The 15,199-nt window shown below is 37.6% G+C and overlaps 1 protein-coding gene across 7 annotated transcripts in view; it reads right to left on the reverse strand.

The window, feature by feature from the left end:
• Positions 1–389: 389 nt before the first annotated feature.
• yrk (Yes-related kinase) overlaps positions 390–15,199 on the reverse strand; it is a 32,833-nt gene continuing 18,023 nt past the window's right edge. For 4 of the 7 annotated variants that reach the window (XM_084423922.1, XM_084423923.1, XM_084423925.1 and 1 more), the window contains exons 8-13: positions 14,250–14,414; positions 8,048–8,227; positions 7,429–7,505; positions 3,939–4,092; positions 3,557–3,688; positions 390–1,984 (exon numbers count right to left, since the gene is read on the reverse strand). In XM_084423922.1, coding sequence (XP_084280048.1) covers positions 1,776–1,984; positions 3,557–3,688; positions 3,939–4,092; positions 7,429–7,505; positions 8,048–8,227; positions 14,250–14,414 — 917 coding nt within the window. In that variant the 3' untranslated portion in view covers positions 390–1,775. Of the gene's footprint in view, positions 1,985–3,556; positions 3,689–3,938; positions 4,093–7,428; positions 7,506–8,047; positions 8,228–9,903; positions 10,060–14,249; positions 14,415–15,199 lie in introns of all 7 variants that reach the window. The other 3 variants (XM_084423926.1, XM_084423928.1, XM_084423927.1) reach the window with 1 other exon arrangement.

The following is a 15,199-nucleotide window of genomic DNA, read 5'->3' on the forward strand; positions in this document are numbered from 1 at the left end:
AACTCAAGAGAGTATATGATTTCAGACAGCCTATGAATCAGCATTTTAATTTAATCTCTTGTATAAATGATTCAATGACAAATCCATTCAGTCACTTGTCGCCACCTACTGGTGTAACGATTGCTACCGCAGACATCAGTGTTTATCCGACCTATAAGCCTTTATCCCAGTACTTCTGAGATCATTTGACTTATTGTTTCATACTGTTTCATACATATTAACGATAACTGCTCCAGACAGCCGAATCCTTGTCATTCAGGAATAAGATAGCGTGGGTGTTTGGATCGAGATCTTTTACTGATCAGAAGTGCAGCTGTGATGTGAAAGCATCCTGCAAAAGTGTGTGTGAGTGTGGACGTCAAGTAAAAGAAGCATGTTAGACACATGGGTTCAGTTCAGTAAGCTCAGTATAATAAAATGGCACGAACATTACATAACTGTAATACACATTCTTCACTTCAGGAATACAGAAGAATATCACTGACCCTGAATAAAGGCACAGGTTTGATATCCACTTAAATTATGAACCAAATCACAGAGATATGATGTAAAATACAGTGTAAAATGCAGGAAACAAAACAATAAAAAACAGTAGTTTTTCTTCTCATTTTAAAAGGACAGCTCTGAAGGAAGTCTTTTTGAATGCTGACGCCAAGACCGCGTCTTTAAAGCCACCATAAAACGACAGAACTGCTCTCTAATAAGACTTCAAAAATGAAACAAAAAGGATTATTATAAAGCAATAACATGACTGGGTAAATGAACACGGCCTAGAGAAATGACTGGGTAAATGAACACGGCCTAGAGAAAGAAAAGCAAGAGCATTTCAAACTGTTTTCAGATGGACACACAATCATTTTTAACTTCTGCATATCAAGACCTTTGCATTTAATTTCCTTTTTTTGGCAAAAAACAAACAAACAAAAGACTGAATTGTTACATTCAAAAATGCTCATTCAGGAGCTGGAAGAGCTTTCTCTGTGATTCATCACAAAACACACCTCCGACAAGATAGCTGTGTGAAAAATCTCAGTTATCCGGATTACTGCCGAATATCCAGTAGAGATTTTCTGTTTCATATCGGAGCAAAATCTTCTGTTGTCCAGAATAACTCATTAGAAATGACTTGAATAGTCTATAAGAGACGGAGCATTCAAATACAGCGGTGGATACAGTGAAACAGGCAGGTATTCATATGATTAAATAGGTAACTATTTGCTATTGCCTAAACAAAAATATGTAATAAGCTGTATTAATATGTGCGGTCACATTTATAGGCCTGGTTTCACAGACAGGGTTTAGATTAAGCCAGGATTAGGCCTTAGTTCAATTAGGACAGTAGCTTTTATAAACGTGCCTTAGAGAAAAAAAAAAAAAAAACATTACTGATGTGCATCTCGAGACAAAACAAACGGCACTGACATGTTTTAAGAAATGCTTTCAGTTAAAACACCCTTTAAACATGCATTTTAGTCTAGGCTTAAGCCTTGTCTGTGAAACCGGGGGTTAAAGTTAAAAAAGAACCAACATTAGCATTGCTCATTGTTTTTACTTCAAAAAAAAAAAAAAGTGACCCATCTTGCTGTCTGAGAGCAGTATCTTGGAAAGCATTTTTAGTTTGAAGCTCTCACGCTACACCACAAGATGAGCGATTGCATGTTCAGAGCCTGTGGTCGAGGTGCCGTGCATCAGTGCAGCAGTTTTTGGAGGTACTGTGATAGAAAGTGAAGGCAATCGCATCTTTCCTGAAGGATATATTGAGCTAATGCAGTCTATCACAGGTTCTCTCCAGGCTGGTATTGGGGTTCAGTAGCAGTAAAGTAGTCCTCCAGGAAGCCCTGCAGGTACTCGAAGGTGTGTCTCTCGTCCGGGTCCTTCCTCCAGCACTGGACCATCAGCTCGTGCAGGGAAGCCGGGCAGCCCTGAGGACTCGGCATGCGATACCCACGCTCCACCTGCTCCAGCACCTCTCTGTTGTTCATCCCTGCACAAATTCACACGCATAGAAAGAGAATTATATATACACTACGAGACTAGTATGATTTTTTACAGAGGTGGACAAAGTACACAACTTCCTTACTTGAGTGAAAGTACAGATAAACTGGTCAAATATTACTCTGTGACTAGTAAAAGTTGTAAAGACTGATTTTTACTTAAAGTACGTAAGTACTCGTATCAAAAGTAAAAAGTAAATGTCAATGCATTGTTTTATTATTGTTGCATTGTTGCCTTATGCCTCTGAATCTATGCCTGCCTACCCTCATATATAACATTTATTTCTAGAACACAGTTCCAGTGGTGGGATTGAATGTGAGATTGAATAAGTCACTCAATAACGTCCACAATGGTTTCGGACACACAAATGGCTGTTCCCTCAAATAGTGCCCTATTTAAAGTTCTTTGGCTTTGACATCAACCCTACTTTCATTTCCAAACCAAAATCATCCAACAACAGGTGATCCACATTGCTCTTTCCATTAACAGGATACAAAATATATTTTTTTCCTATTTTTCAGTGGAAGCATGTGCTTAACCGTCAGAAAATGTTGGCTATCGACCAAGAAGGCCAAACTAATTATTTTATTTATAGTCGTTTTATTTATTTTTTATTGACTTTTTTGCGATCTTTTTAACAAAAGCTTTTTATGACTACATATTTTTTTGAAAACACTACTATATAAAAACACTGGGTAACAATGGGCCTCTTTCACCAACCGTTCTTACGAAGAAATGTGTTCTTAAACCCCACTTACGCACTTTTTACGAAGATTCTGACATTCACTAATGTTTTCTTATCTTGGATTTGTTCGTTGCCAAGAACAAAATCTACACACACTCAAGAGCACTCTTACACACATTTAAGTGATGACAGTTTGCTCCAAATAATTGGTTACTGCATTTAATTCCACAGTGGTTTACAGTGATAGTATTTTACTGTAATGTATTTCTGATCATTTGTAAAAAAAAAAAAATTGTGTATGCAAAGAAACACTAACACTGCGATTTACATCAGCAATTAAGCTGATTAAATCAAATATTATGCCTCGTTTGGCATTTACCTGTTGCAGTAGAACTTCTATTTTAAGTTCTTTTTTTGGTTTGGTGATCGGTGGACCACCGCCGTCTGTGCGTCTTTTGGACATTCTCCAACTTGTCTTGCACACGGCCCTGAAGTGTCATGTCCTTATATGGGAATTTGCGGGGCGTTTTCTTATGCTAATTAGGAACAACTGGCACACGCTTTCAATTACGAAGACGTGGGATTCATCAATCCTAAGAGCACATGTGCGAACAATTCTGTCGTTTAAGAACATCATGAATCCGACGTAGACTTTTCTAAGGAAGTTTATTAAGTGCAAAGTTAAGAAAATTCTTAGGAAGATATTGGTGAATGAGGCCCACAATGTTGTAAAAAAAAAAAAAAAAAAAAACAAAGTTAACAACATTTGTAAAAATTCCCAATTATTCATTTACTATTATTTTAGCTCATTCTGCCAGTGTACAAAAGAAAAAAAAAGCAAATTAAGATAATCGGAGCCAGTATGTATAAACGCACCTGGGTAAGGCACTCGGCCCTTGGTGATGAGCTCAGTCAACAGGATGCCAAAAGACCACACATCTGATTTGATGGTAAACTTCCCGTACAGAGCAGCCTCTGGGGCGGTCCACTTTATCGGAAACTTTGCTCCTATAATAATATGAGGATTGAGACGATCAGTTCAGCACACATTTAATAATGATTAGATTAAATAGGAAAGCGTTGAACCAAAGGACTGAGATGCAGCAAAATCGAGAAATGAAAGATGAAAATTGTACTGCAGTAAAATGAGTATCAGAACAAAATGAGCAGGAATGATATTGAGTGAAGGGCAAAGCAGAGATAACATTTGATAGTATCAAATAAAGGACGAAACTCAAGATCATAGATTGTCAGTGACCTTGTCTAGCTGTGTACTCGTTGTCCTCAATGAGTCTAGCCAGTCCAAAATCCGCAATCTTACAGACCAGACCCTCTCCAACCAGGATATTGGCGGCTCTCAGGTCTCTGTGGATGTAGTTCATCCGCTCGATATACGCCATGCCCCCAGCGATCTAGAGGAAAGAAAGCACTTTCATCACAATACTTCAGAAGTGAGATTGATATTAGTTTTAGGGTGTGTTCACACTTGTAGATCGGTTCTCTTGCTTCTTTTGGTCCGGACCAAAAAAGCAAATGATACATTTAGTCCTGGTTTGCTTAGCGTTCACACTGTCATTTTAAACACAGAACCTAAAGACAGAGAAAAAGGCCTTTATGACATATACTTTGCGACCGAACGTTATAAACATCCTAAACAATGCTGTGCGCTGGGCTGAACGCGTACATATGATGCTATTTTTACCAGATGTGAACTCGTGAAGAGCTTATAAAATGTCTCAGGGTGTGTTCACACTGTTTTGTAAAGACCCCGCCTAAAAAAAACCCCATTTAGTCCTGGTCTGCTTCGCGTTCACACTTGCATTTTAACACCGAAGCTAAAGATATCGAACTTTTGAAGGCATAAGGATATGTTCACAACCTGATTGGTGGACTTTTATTACCGTATGTATATTTCGTGATGTAACTTACCGAACAAGCACAACAACGCTGTGTTCTGGGCTGAATGCGCTCGTTTTATGTGCGTAGCTACATATGATTAGCCTGGTTAAAACCAGACCATTCTCAGTAGTAACTGAGTTATGGTCTGGCAAAGCTTCATTAATAACTCATTTCCAAAGGGGGCGTCACCAACGGACGTCGCTCAAATGCCTCTGGGCGCAATTGGATAGACCTAAAACCAATCAGAGCGATCGTCATCGTGTAAAGCCCGCCCCAACGTTTCTGATTGGTGCCGCGATTTGGACGGATTAGAAATGGGCTTGAATGGGCTCGTTGCCAGACTACTTGCAGAGCAAATCTAAATTTGCCTGAAGTTTGTCTGGGTTTTCCCAGGCTAACATATGATGGTATTTTGACCAGCTGAGGACTCCTGTAGAGCTTATAAAATGTGTAAAGGAGTCAAAACAGCATCAGGAATCCCTCCATCACACACATGAACGAAGATCTGCTGCGATGAGACGAACTGTGATGGGCAACATCGCGACTATGGCGAGAAAAAAACCAGCTATGCTTGAGCATTCTGTCCTTTTTAGGGTCGCAGCTTGTGATATCATGCACCGTTTTTGGTTCATTTGCATGTCTTTGGTCTGTGTTGCGTTCATTTTCATTCGAGCCGCACCAGAGTTTGTTTGGAAGCGGAGTGAGATCCATCTTTCAGCGTCTCGGTCCACTTGTTTGGTGTCACCAGGGTTCAGATGACAGCGTTCACACTTAATCAAATGAACCGCACTAACAGAGCAATGGCACCAGCTCATTTAAATCAAACCAAACCTGCCAAGCATGGACACATTCTCAAAGACATGCTTTTAAAAATACAAAGAAAGATGCGTATCTTGACACATTTGTTTTTCAAGGCATCTTATTTTTTTCTTATCCAAAGGTTCACGGGTGATTAACCCTGTACAGAACGACTGAGATATCTGGGTGTCTTATCACCAGTGGTGTACATTTCATGCTAATACTTAACTGATCCAGGATCTGAAGATCTATTATGGCTTGATATGTTACCATATATAGAAATGGGAAATGCAAAGAACAATTCTGGTAATGCTGCACGGTTTTGATTCAATAAACTGACTGACAAGTGATTCATTCGATAATCACACTACATAGGTCAAGCTGGGTTTTTATTTTTTTTATTCACTAGACCAAACACCAGCTTCTTGGTTCCAACTTTAAGCTAAAGTCTCAAAAAGTCGAAGTGTTCCTTTAAATGGTTATTCACCGTATCCTCCAGAGTTAGATAAGTCCATACATACCTTTTTCATCTCCGTGCTGTAAGTCTGTTTGACGCACCCACCGCTAGCCTAGCTTAGCACAAAGACTGGATGTAAATGGCTACAGCTAGCATACTAATCCCAATAAGTGACAAAATAACGCCAACATTTTCCTATTTACATGTTGTGATTTGTATAGTCACAGTGTGTACAAATAACAAGGTCATATGAGACACAGCCATTTTTTAAACGTTTAAATACTGGGAAATATTTTCTCAGAAGGCGAAGCACTGCTACTTGGGCGGAGTGATTAGCGCAGCACCCGAGAAGCGCCGTTCCGTCAACAAAACCAACGTGACTAACTAGCTAGTAGCGAACGTGATTCGTGATCATGGCTGACTTTGAGGAATTGTCAGAGGATTTTTATTTGGTATCAAACCAAGATCCAGATCCATATCGTTTTGAGTCAGAATACACAGACGAGGAGTTACAAACTTTGGAAGCTGATAGACAAGATGCCGAACAGACTGAGGTCGAGGGGAGAATCAGAACGGGAGTAGCCTACTATTTCACAAACAAGGTCACTGTTTCTCAAAAATGAAAACAGTGCTGCGCTAATCACTCCGCCCAAGTAGCAGTGCTTCACCTTCTGAGAAAATAGTTCTCAGTATTTAAACGTTTAGAAAATGGCTGTGTCTCATATGACCTTGTTATTTGTACACACTGTGACTATACAAATCACAACATGTAAATAGGAAAATGTTGGCGTTATTTTGTCACTTACTGGGATTAGTATGCTAGCTGTAGCCATTTACATCCAGTCTTTGTGCTAAGCTAGGCTAGCGGTGGGTGCGTCAAACAGACTTACAGCACGCACGGAGATGAAAAAGGTATGTATGGACTTATCTAACTCTGGAGGATACGGTGAATAAGCTAAAGTCCCAAAAAGTCGAAGTGTTCCTTTAACACTAAAGCCCCTTTCACACAGCACGATGATCCCGGCAAATTGCCGGGAAATTGCCAGAAGGCCTTCTGTGTGAACGCAAACACGACCCGGGATTGATGCCGGCATCGATGCCGGGTTGGGGACCTAGTAACATTGCCATGTTCAGTCCCGGAACGCGCGCTGTGTGAACAAAAGCCGTAATAATGCCGTGTCGTAGTGATGACGCTGAAGCCGGGATAGTTCGCCAGCTGTGAAACGGTACGTAATGCGCAAGTTTATGATCGAATCAGAGAAAAAAAAAAGCACAAGTGTGGTTTGTCGATAGAGAAAAATCGCAGCTCATAAGCAAACTTAAGACGCTGCTGAGACATTACAAGTCACATCGATGTCACGTGTCTTTACGGGATTTTTACGGGTTGTGTGTGAACGCACTCTCTGATTCCAGAAAATCACTGGTAGTGTGAATGAACCAAAATCAACCGAACCCGGGTCAAATCCCGAGTCACTTTATTCGTGTATTTTCACGAATCTCTGTGTGAAAGGGGCTTAAGTTGCTTCAGGAAGACTGTCCCAGTAATGGATAATGAATGTTTGAAAGATATTTGTTGACTAATAAGAAGCTTTACCTGGGCTGCCATGTCCACGAGTTGAGGCAATTTTAAGTTTCTGCCATCTCCATCTTTCAAAAAGTCCAACAAGCTTCCTAAACAGAAGCATCAAAGAAATGTTTATGTTTGTGTGTATATATAATTTTTTTTTATATTTATGTAATATAAACACATACATTATCATTCAAAAGCTGGGGGTCAGTAAGATTCCTTTTTAAATGTTCAGCAAGAATGCTTAAAATCGTGACATTAAAAGACATTTGTAATGTTACAAAAGAATTTGACTTTAAATAAATACTGTTGTTCTGAACTTTCACATTTCTTGAGCAGCAAATCAGCATATTAGTATGATTTCTGAAGGATCATGTGACACTGAAGACTGGAGTAATGATGCTGAAAATTCACAGGAATAAATTACATTTTACAATATATTACAATAGAAACCAGTTATTTTAAATTGTAATAATATTTCTCAATATAACACTTTTTACTGTATTTTTTTAATCAAACAAAAGCAACTTTGGTGAGCATAAGAGACTTCTTTCAAAAACATTAACAAATCTTACAGACCCCAAACTTTTGAATGCTAGTGCATATAAACATCTCTCTCAGACAACATTCTCATAACTGTATATACCTTGACTCATGAACTCTGTGATGATGTAGATGGGCTCCTCAGACACCACAGCATACAGCTGTACCAGTTTATCATGCCGGAGCCTCTTCATGATCTGGGCCTCGTCCAGGAAGGCCTCCGGAGACATGGTGCCTGGCTTCAGGGTTTTCACCGCAACTTTAGTTGTGCCATTCCACATGCCTACACGTAGAAATGGTGTCAGACACAGTCGGAAGAAGCGTTTGGACATGGCAATGTTTAAGGGGATGAGAGAAGGGGTAGGGAGAAACAGATGTAGAGGCATCTGGGAATACAGCCACACACCAAAGCAACAGGAAGCTGGGATTACTGCAGACTACTTTTTTTTAAATATATATATATATATATATATATATATATATATATATATATGTATATATGTATATATATATATATATATATATATATATATATATATATATATATATATATATATATATATATATATATAGTACAGGTCAAAAGTTTGGAAACATTACGTTTTTTTTTTTTTTTTTTAAAGAAGTCTCTAATGCTTATCAAGGCTGCGTTTATTTGATAAAAAATACAGAAAAAAACCCAGTAATATTGTAAAATATTATTACAACTTAAAATAATAGTTTTCTATTTGAATATACTTCCTGTGATGCAAAGCTGAATTTTTAGCATGGAGTAATCCAGTCTTCAGTGTCACATGTGACATCCAGTCTATCACATGATCCTTTAGAAATCATTCTAATATTCTGATTTATTATGAGTGTTGGAAACAGTTCTGCTGCCTAATATATTTGATGAATAACAGGTTAAAAAGAACTGCATTTATTTAAAAATAAAAAAAATATTTTCTAATAATATAAATCTTCTTTACTATCACTTTTTATCAATTTAACACATCCTTGCTGAATAAAAGTATTGATTTATTTCAAAAAAAGAAAGAAAAAAAAATTACTGACCCCAAATCACTGACCAGTCGTGTATATTGCTGTTACAAAATATTTCTATTTTTAAAAAAAATGTGCTTCTTTTTATTTATTTACTTTTTATTCATCAAAGTATCCTAAAAAAAGTATCACAGGTTATGAAAAAATATTAAGCAGCAGAAATGTTTCCAACTTTGATAATGAATCATCATATTAGAATGATTTCTAAAGGATCATGTGATAGACTGGAGTAATGATGCTGAAAATTCAGCTTTGCATCACAGAAATAAATGATAATTTAAAGTATAATAAATTGAAAACCAATTATTTTAAATTGTAATAATATATCACAATATATATATAAAAAAAAAAATCTGTATTTTTGATCAAATAAATGCAGGCTTGATGAGCAGAAGAAACTTCTTTCAAAAACATTAAAAATAGTAATGTTTCCAAACTTTTGACCTGTACTCTGTGTGTGTGTGTGTGTGTGTGTGTGTGTGTGTGTGTGTGTGTGTATATATATATATATATATATATATATATATGCAATGTTTGTCAAATGTGCTGTTGCATTTTTAATGTCAATGAACATCGATACATGGCTAAAATGCTATTGGGGTTTAGCTGACGTAGTGCATTTGAGGATTAGCTGACAGTTCAGAACCATAGACTGATGCTTGGCAAAGCAGGGTCAATCACAGCATTTGTGCTTTATGCATTTTGGATATTCAGCATTGTGAATGGCCCACAGAAGGACACCTTTCCATGTTCTCTTGTCATTATGAGTGCATTGGCGATTGGCCTATGCAATGGTCTGGACCGAAATAGCATGGAAAAACGTGCTAAAGTGCCAAAGACTGATGCATCCTTTGGGAACGCCGGCTGTAGCTTTAGCAAATGCTGACATGGACATGGACACCGTCGTATCCGTCTCACCCATCCAGACGTCGCCAAAACAACCCTGACCCAACTTTCTGTTGAGCTTCAGCGTATCCCGGGCGATCTCCCAGGCGTCCCGCCCTAAACCCAGTGTTTGGGGCGTGGCATTTGGACAGGCTTTAGTCAAGTAGCAACATAAACCATCATTACTTCCTGTTAGGAGTGTTGAAAGAGAGAGAGTGGGGGGGTGGAAAAGGAGGGAAACAGGGTGGCATGCAATGTTAGAAGGACCAGAGAGAGAGAGAACAAAAACAGCACAGCCTTACGTCATTTCCCTGACATCCACTCTTTCATCTACAAAGTTCCTTGCAAAAAAAAAAATGTCATACAAAAAAAGTGAAATGGGCCCTAAAACTGTTTGGTTACCGACGTTATTCAAAATCTTCAGAATCTTCAAAAAAAATTCAGGGTTGGTTCAATTCGATGGTTGTGAGTAAATGACGACAATTTTTATTTTTGGCTGAACTATCTCTTTAAAAAGGTACAATATGTAACTTTTTATGTTCAAAACGAACAAAATGTAAATAATGAGTCAATGCATCATCAATCCTCCTTCCAAAACGTTATGTTTTATTACGCCTGTTATAAGCGTTTATATTTTAGACCAGTCGGGATGGTTTTCGCTGGACATTGCGTACATAAAATAAAATAAAAGCAATGCGACGATGGTGTTTTTATTACTCAACAAGTGAATTTTATACTCAACACGAGTATTTTATTGAACAGATAAATTGCCATTTTTAGCTCTCTAACAGAGTTCTATGGAAGCTTGTTTCCGACACAGAATAAAACATTTTTAAAGATAATTGCGACTTTTTATCTCACAATTGCGAGATATAAAGTCAGAATTGCGTGAAAAAAAGTCGCAATTGTTTTCTCGCAATTGCGACATATCACGCAATTCTGACTTTATATCTCCAAATTGTGTACTATAAAGTCAGAATTGCGAGATATAAACATACAATTCTGAGAATTGCAAGTTTATATCTCATAATTCTGACTTTATAACACGCAATTGCGACTTTATATCACGCAATTTTGACTTTACACACAATGTGACTTTATATCACGCAATTCTGACTTTATAACACGCAATTGCGACTTTATATCACGCAATTTTGACTTTATATCTTGCAATTCTGACTTTATATCTCCCAATTGCATATTATAAAGTCAGAATTGCGAGATATAAACATGCAATTCTGAGAAAAAAAGTCAGAATTTCAAGTATATTTCTCACAATTGCAAGTTTATATCTCATAATTCTGACTTTATAACACACAATGCGACTTTATATCACGCAATTCTGACTTTATAACCTGCAATTGCGACTTTATATCACGCAATTCTGACTTTATAACCTGCAATTGCGACTTTATATCACGTAATTCTGAGAAAAAAAGTCTGAATTGTGAGATTAAAAAGTCGCAATTACCTTTTTTATTTTTCACTCTGTGGCGGAAACAAGCTTCCATAGTTCAGTGTAAAACATCATCTATTGTGAAAATCATTTCATTATGGTTGATGTAGCTCTCAGGGGTGCAAACACATGTATGGTCAAAAAAGAGAGAGGTAATCGAAGCCCTCGTCCCGCGGCAAATATCCAGATACTACATTGCCACCATCCCCAACCCACCCCTATAGGCACATAGAGTCAAATGAAATTTAGAAAAACTATCTTGCACTTCTTCTTCTTGCTTTACTGCTACTTCCTGAAAACAATTTCACCTGAAGATTTGAATAGCTCTTTTTGTAAAGAATTAATAATTCTAGGATGATTGGGGTAATTGTGTAGGGTAGGCCTAGCCCTAGTGCATCTGCATAGAAACTAATAGGGTAGAGTGGGGGAAAACGCCCCCCTGGGGTAAAACGCCCCCCACCTGTTTTTCCCAAAATAACCACTAAAAGTAGTCAATATAGGTTTTTACTGTTGCTATGCACTACGTTGATAACGGGGATATACAAATCTCTATGGATAAGCTGACACCAGCGACACATTTGAAGAGAAGAGGATTACATGGTAAATGCTATAATTTTCAGATATTAGTAAATAAGTGTTTAAGAGAATATTGTTCTGCAGGATATCACAGTGATGTATGATAGATGAATAGTGAAGTCTGTAGTTTGAGATCATATATTATTTATAAGGAATATAATTATATTTTAAAAATTAAACATTATTTAAAAAAACTCATAGCTTGTGGGGTAAAACGCCCCCTACGCTGAGGGGTAAAACGCCCCCCCCTGGGGGCATAGTTTCTCTATCATAATTACTATAATAAAATATTTCTGTCTATCAAATCCTTTGTTTTACACTTAATGCAGTATAACTAGGTGGTAAAATCAAAATATTTGAACAAAACATGAAAAAAATACCTCAAGTGAGCATTAACTAGCTAGCTTGCTAGCACAGTTAGCTCACTGATGGAAGGTAGTTAATTTTGCCTATTTTGAACATTTCTGAAATAAATATTAATATATATACATGTTGATACATTACTTGCCTTTTACCTTTAGAGATTAAAAACTATTGTCTGTTAATTTTGCTGTTTATCTATGAAGCAAACTGGTTGGTAAGAAAGGGGGCATTTTACCCCACCTTGGGGGGCGTTTTACCCCACCGCTGGGGCAAAACGCCCCCTTTGTACAAAAATATTTTCAGTGGAAATACTAATTAATTATGAAGGCTGAGCAATTTTAATATTTGGTGAATAACTCCTGCCATAGTCACTCAAAACCGGGATGGCAATTCTAGTCACATTTATGTTTTGTTTCACTGTAATGTCACATTTTCCTTAAGGGGGGCGTTTTCCCCCACTCTACCCTAAACAAAATACAAATATAAATACAATAAAACACAAATACACGAGAAATAAAGCAGTACTTTATGTTTTTCAGGTAAATTAACTGTATTAAGTATTAATACAGTTTATCTTTTGACAAAACATGATTAAGCTCTTTCTCTTTTGTTGTTTGATTAACTTTGGTGACACAAACAGCTGCAGGTATATTGGGTGCTGTCCCTTTAAGACGAATGCACGTATCTAATACCGGTAATGACACGCATCCGTTTTATTTTGACTGCGTTTACGGGGAAACTCGTTGAGACGGACACTGGCTTATTTTTTCGTGCACATGTCTGTTCAAACACAAATAGATAAGAAAGAAAAGGGAATTCGGTGTTCACGAACTTCACGTGCTGTCTGCGACTGCGTGGCTCTGTGCGCCGACAGACCATCTACATTTGGATGTTAAACATAATATATATAGCCTGATACAGCAAAGACTACGTCGGCAGTATTGACGGCAAAATAGGCTACAGAATATTTCGTTCTGTAGGCCTATTGACAGGGGCAATATTTGAAAATCGATAATTAGGCCTATTTTTTAAATTACAATTATATATGCATTTGTCAAAACCGAGAGACTTTCAAGCATCAAAATGTAATTCATTAATATGTATTTGCGCCTTCTATTTTGTCTGAAAACTTCCAACACTCTTGCGTGTCGCGTGAAAAATAGGCGTCGGTTGCGGTTCTATTTCTAGCACGCGGTTTCGGCGCGGCTCGAGAAGTGTGTGTGCCACGCAGGCATTGTGCTCTAACACAAGCTCTAACCAGTTAACATGAGAGCCGACATAAAAACGGACACTCCACGCCACGCAGAGAGAAATGTGATGCAGTGGCAGATCCAGAGTGAGACAGAAACACTAGTGGTTCACGCTTGCGCACATACTGCTGGTTTGGCGCGCAGTGTTCTGATTCGCTTATTTCCTATTTACTTGTTGGTGGACGCAATTCAGAATTACTGTTGGTTAAATTATAATCAGACCACCCCCCCCCCCCCCCCCCCTCCTCCTTAAAAAAAAAAACTCTTCTGATCTGCACGATTCACACAAGTCACCCAAACTGACGTGAAAAAAGCGGGAGGCGCCGAAAAGCGCGCTGTTTGCACCCCTGAGCTCTGTGCTGGAATTTATTTTCAAGAAAGTATCGAGTCTAATAATGGGTAAAGCTACAGTAACGTCTTCAGCTAGTCAGCTTGAAAATTGTGTTCCAATCTAAACTGGTTATATCTCTTAACTCTAGTAGTGAATGTTTTATGAACAGTAGGATAACCATATTCATCCGCACAGCCGAAGCAAAACCAAAAACAATGTTCTTCTGCAAAATGCATGCAGTTTTGTTTTTTTAACTGCTACTAGAGGGCCAAAAGTTACATATTGTACCTTTAAAAAATTTAATATTTTTGCAAGGCACTGTACCACAGGCAGGGCGAGCAAGGCGTGCGAGGTTTGTTCCCTTCCTCCTGCAACATGTTCCCATGCTTTTTGTGGTTCCTACCCATCCACACTTCACCAAACTGGCCATTGCCCAGTTTCTTAATGAGCTGAAGTGACTCCCTGGGAATCTCCCAAACATCCTTAGTCTTCACTGACAGGTCAGCCAGTTTAGGCATGCCCCGCCTACAGCTGCCAATCAAACGGCAGCACAGCCCTGCTGCGCGCTCTGAAGGACAGAGGACGGAGAAAAAAGAAAGACATGGATAGAAACGAGAGGAGACAACAGGCTATAGCAAGCTATGCAAAACAAACATTTACAAATACACAAATCAGATTAAAAGAAGGAATCACAAGCACATATATGCATGAAAAACCTGTGGGATACATGTTCACTCAGCAGAGGGCGCCAGAGCTCACACAGTGGAGAGAGCATTATGCTGAAGATGTGTTAGATTGTAAGTATTATCTTAAACTATTCTCTAATATAATTATATATTTACTTTTAATAATATATTTATAATAATAAAAAATAATAATATAATTACTATTATTATTATTACATTAGAAATACCTTTATAAATAAATAAATTATGAATTACAAAAAAAAAATAACACTGCAATTAATTAATTGATAGATTAATAATCTCATAAAAATGAAGCAATTTACTTTTTAATGTATGATAGTGTTTCTGCTGTCTCACTTCAATAAATACCTGACGGTTATACAGTACTCTTCAAAAGTTTGGGGTCCGTAAGATTTTTTCTCGGAGTCTCTTCTGTTCTCCAAAGGTGCATTTATTGTATCAAAAAATACAGTAAAATCAGTAATATTGTGAAATATTAATACAACTTAAAATAGCTGGTTTCTATGTGAATATAATGTAAATTGTAATTTATTCCTGTGATGCAAAGCTGGATTTTCAGCATCATTTCTTCAGTCTTCAGTGTCACATGATCAGTTCAAAAGTTCAAAAGAATGTAAAATTTGTTATTATTTTTTTGTAAAAATGT

The sequence above is a fragment of the Rutilus rutilus genome (assembly GCF_951802725.1).
Source record: "Rutilus rutilus genome assembly, chromosome: 11".
NCBI lineage: Eukaryota > Metazoa > Chordata > Actinopteri > Cypriniformes > Leuciscidae > Rutilus > Rutilus rutilus.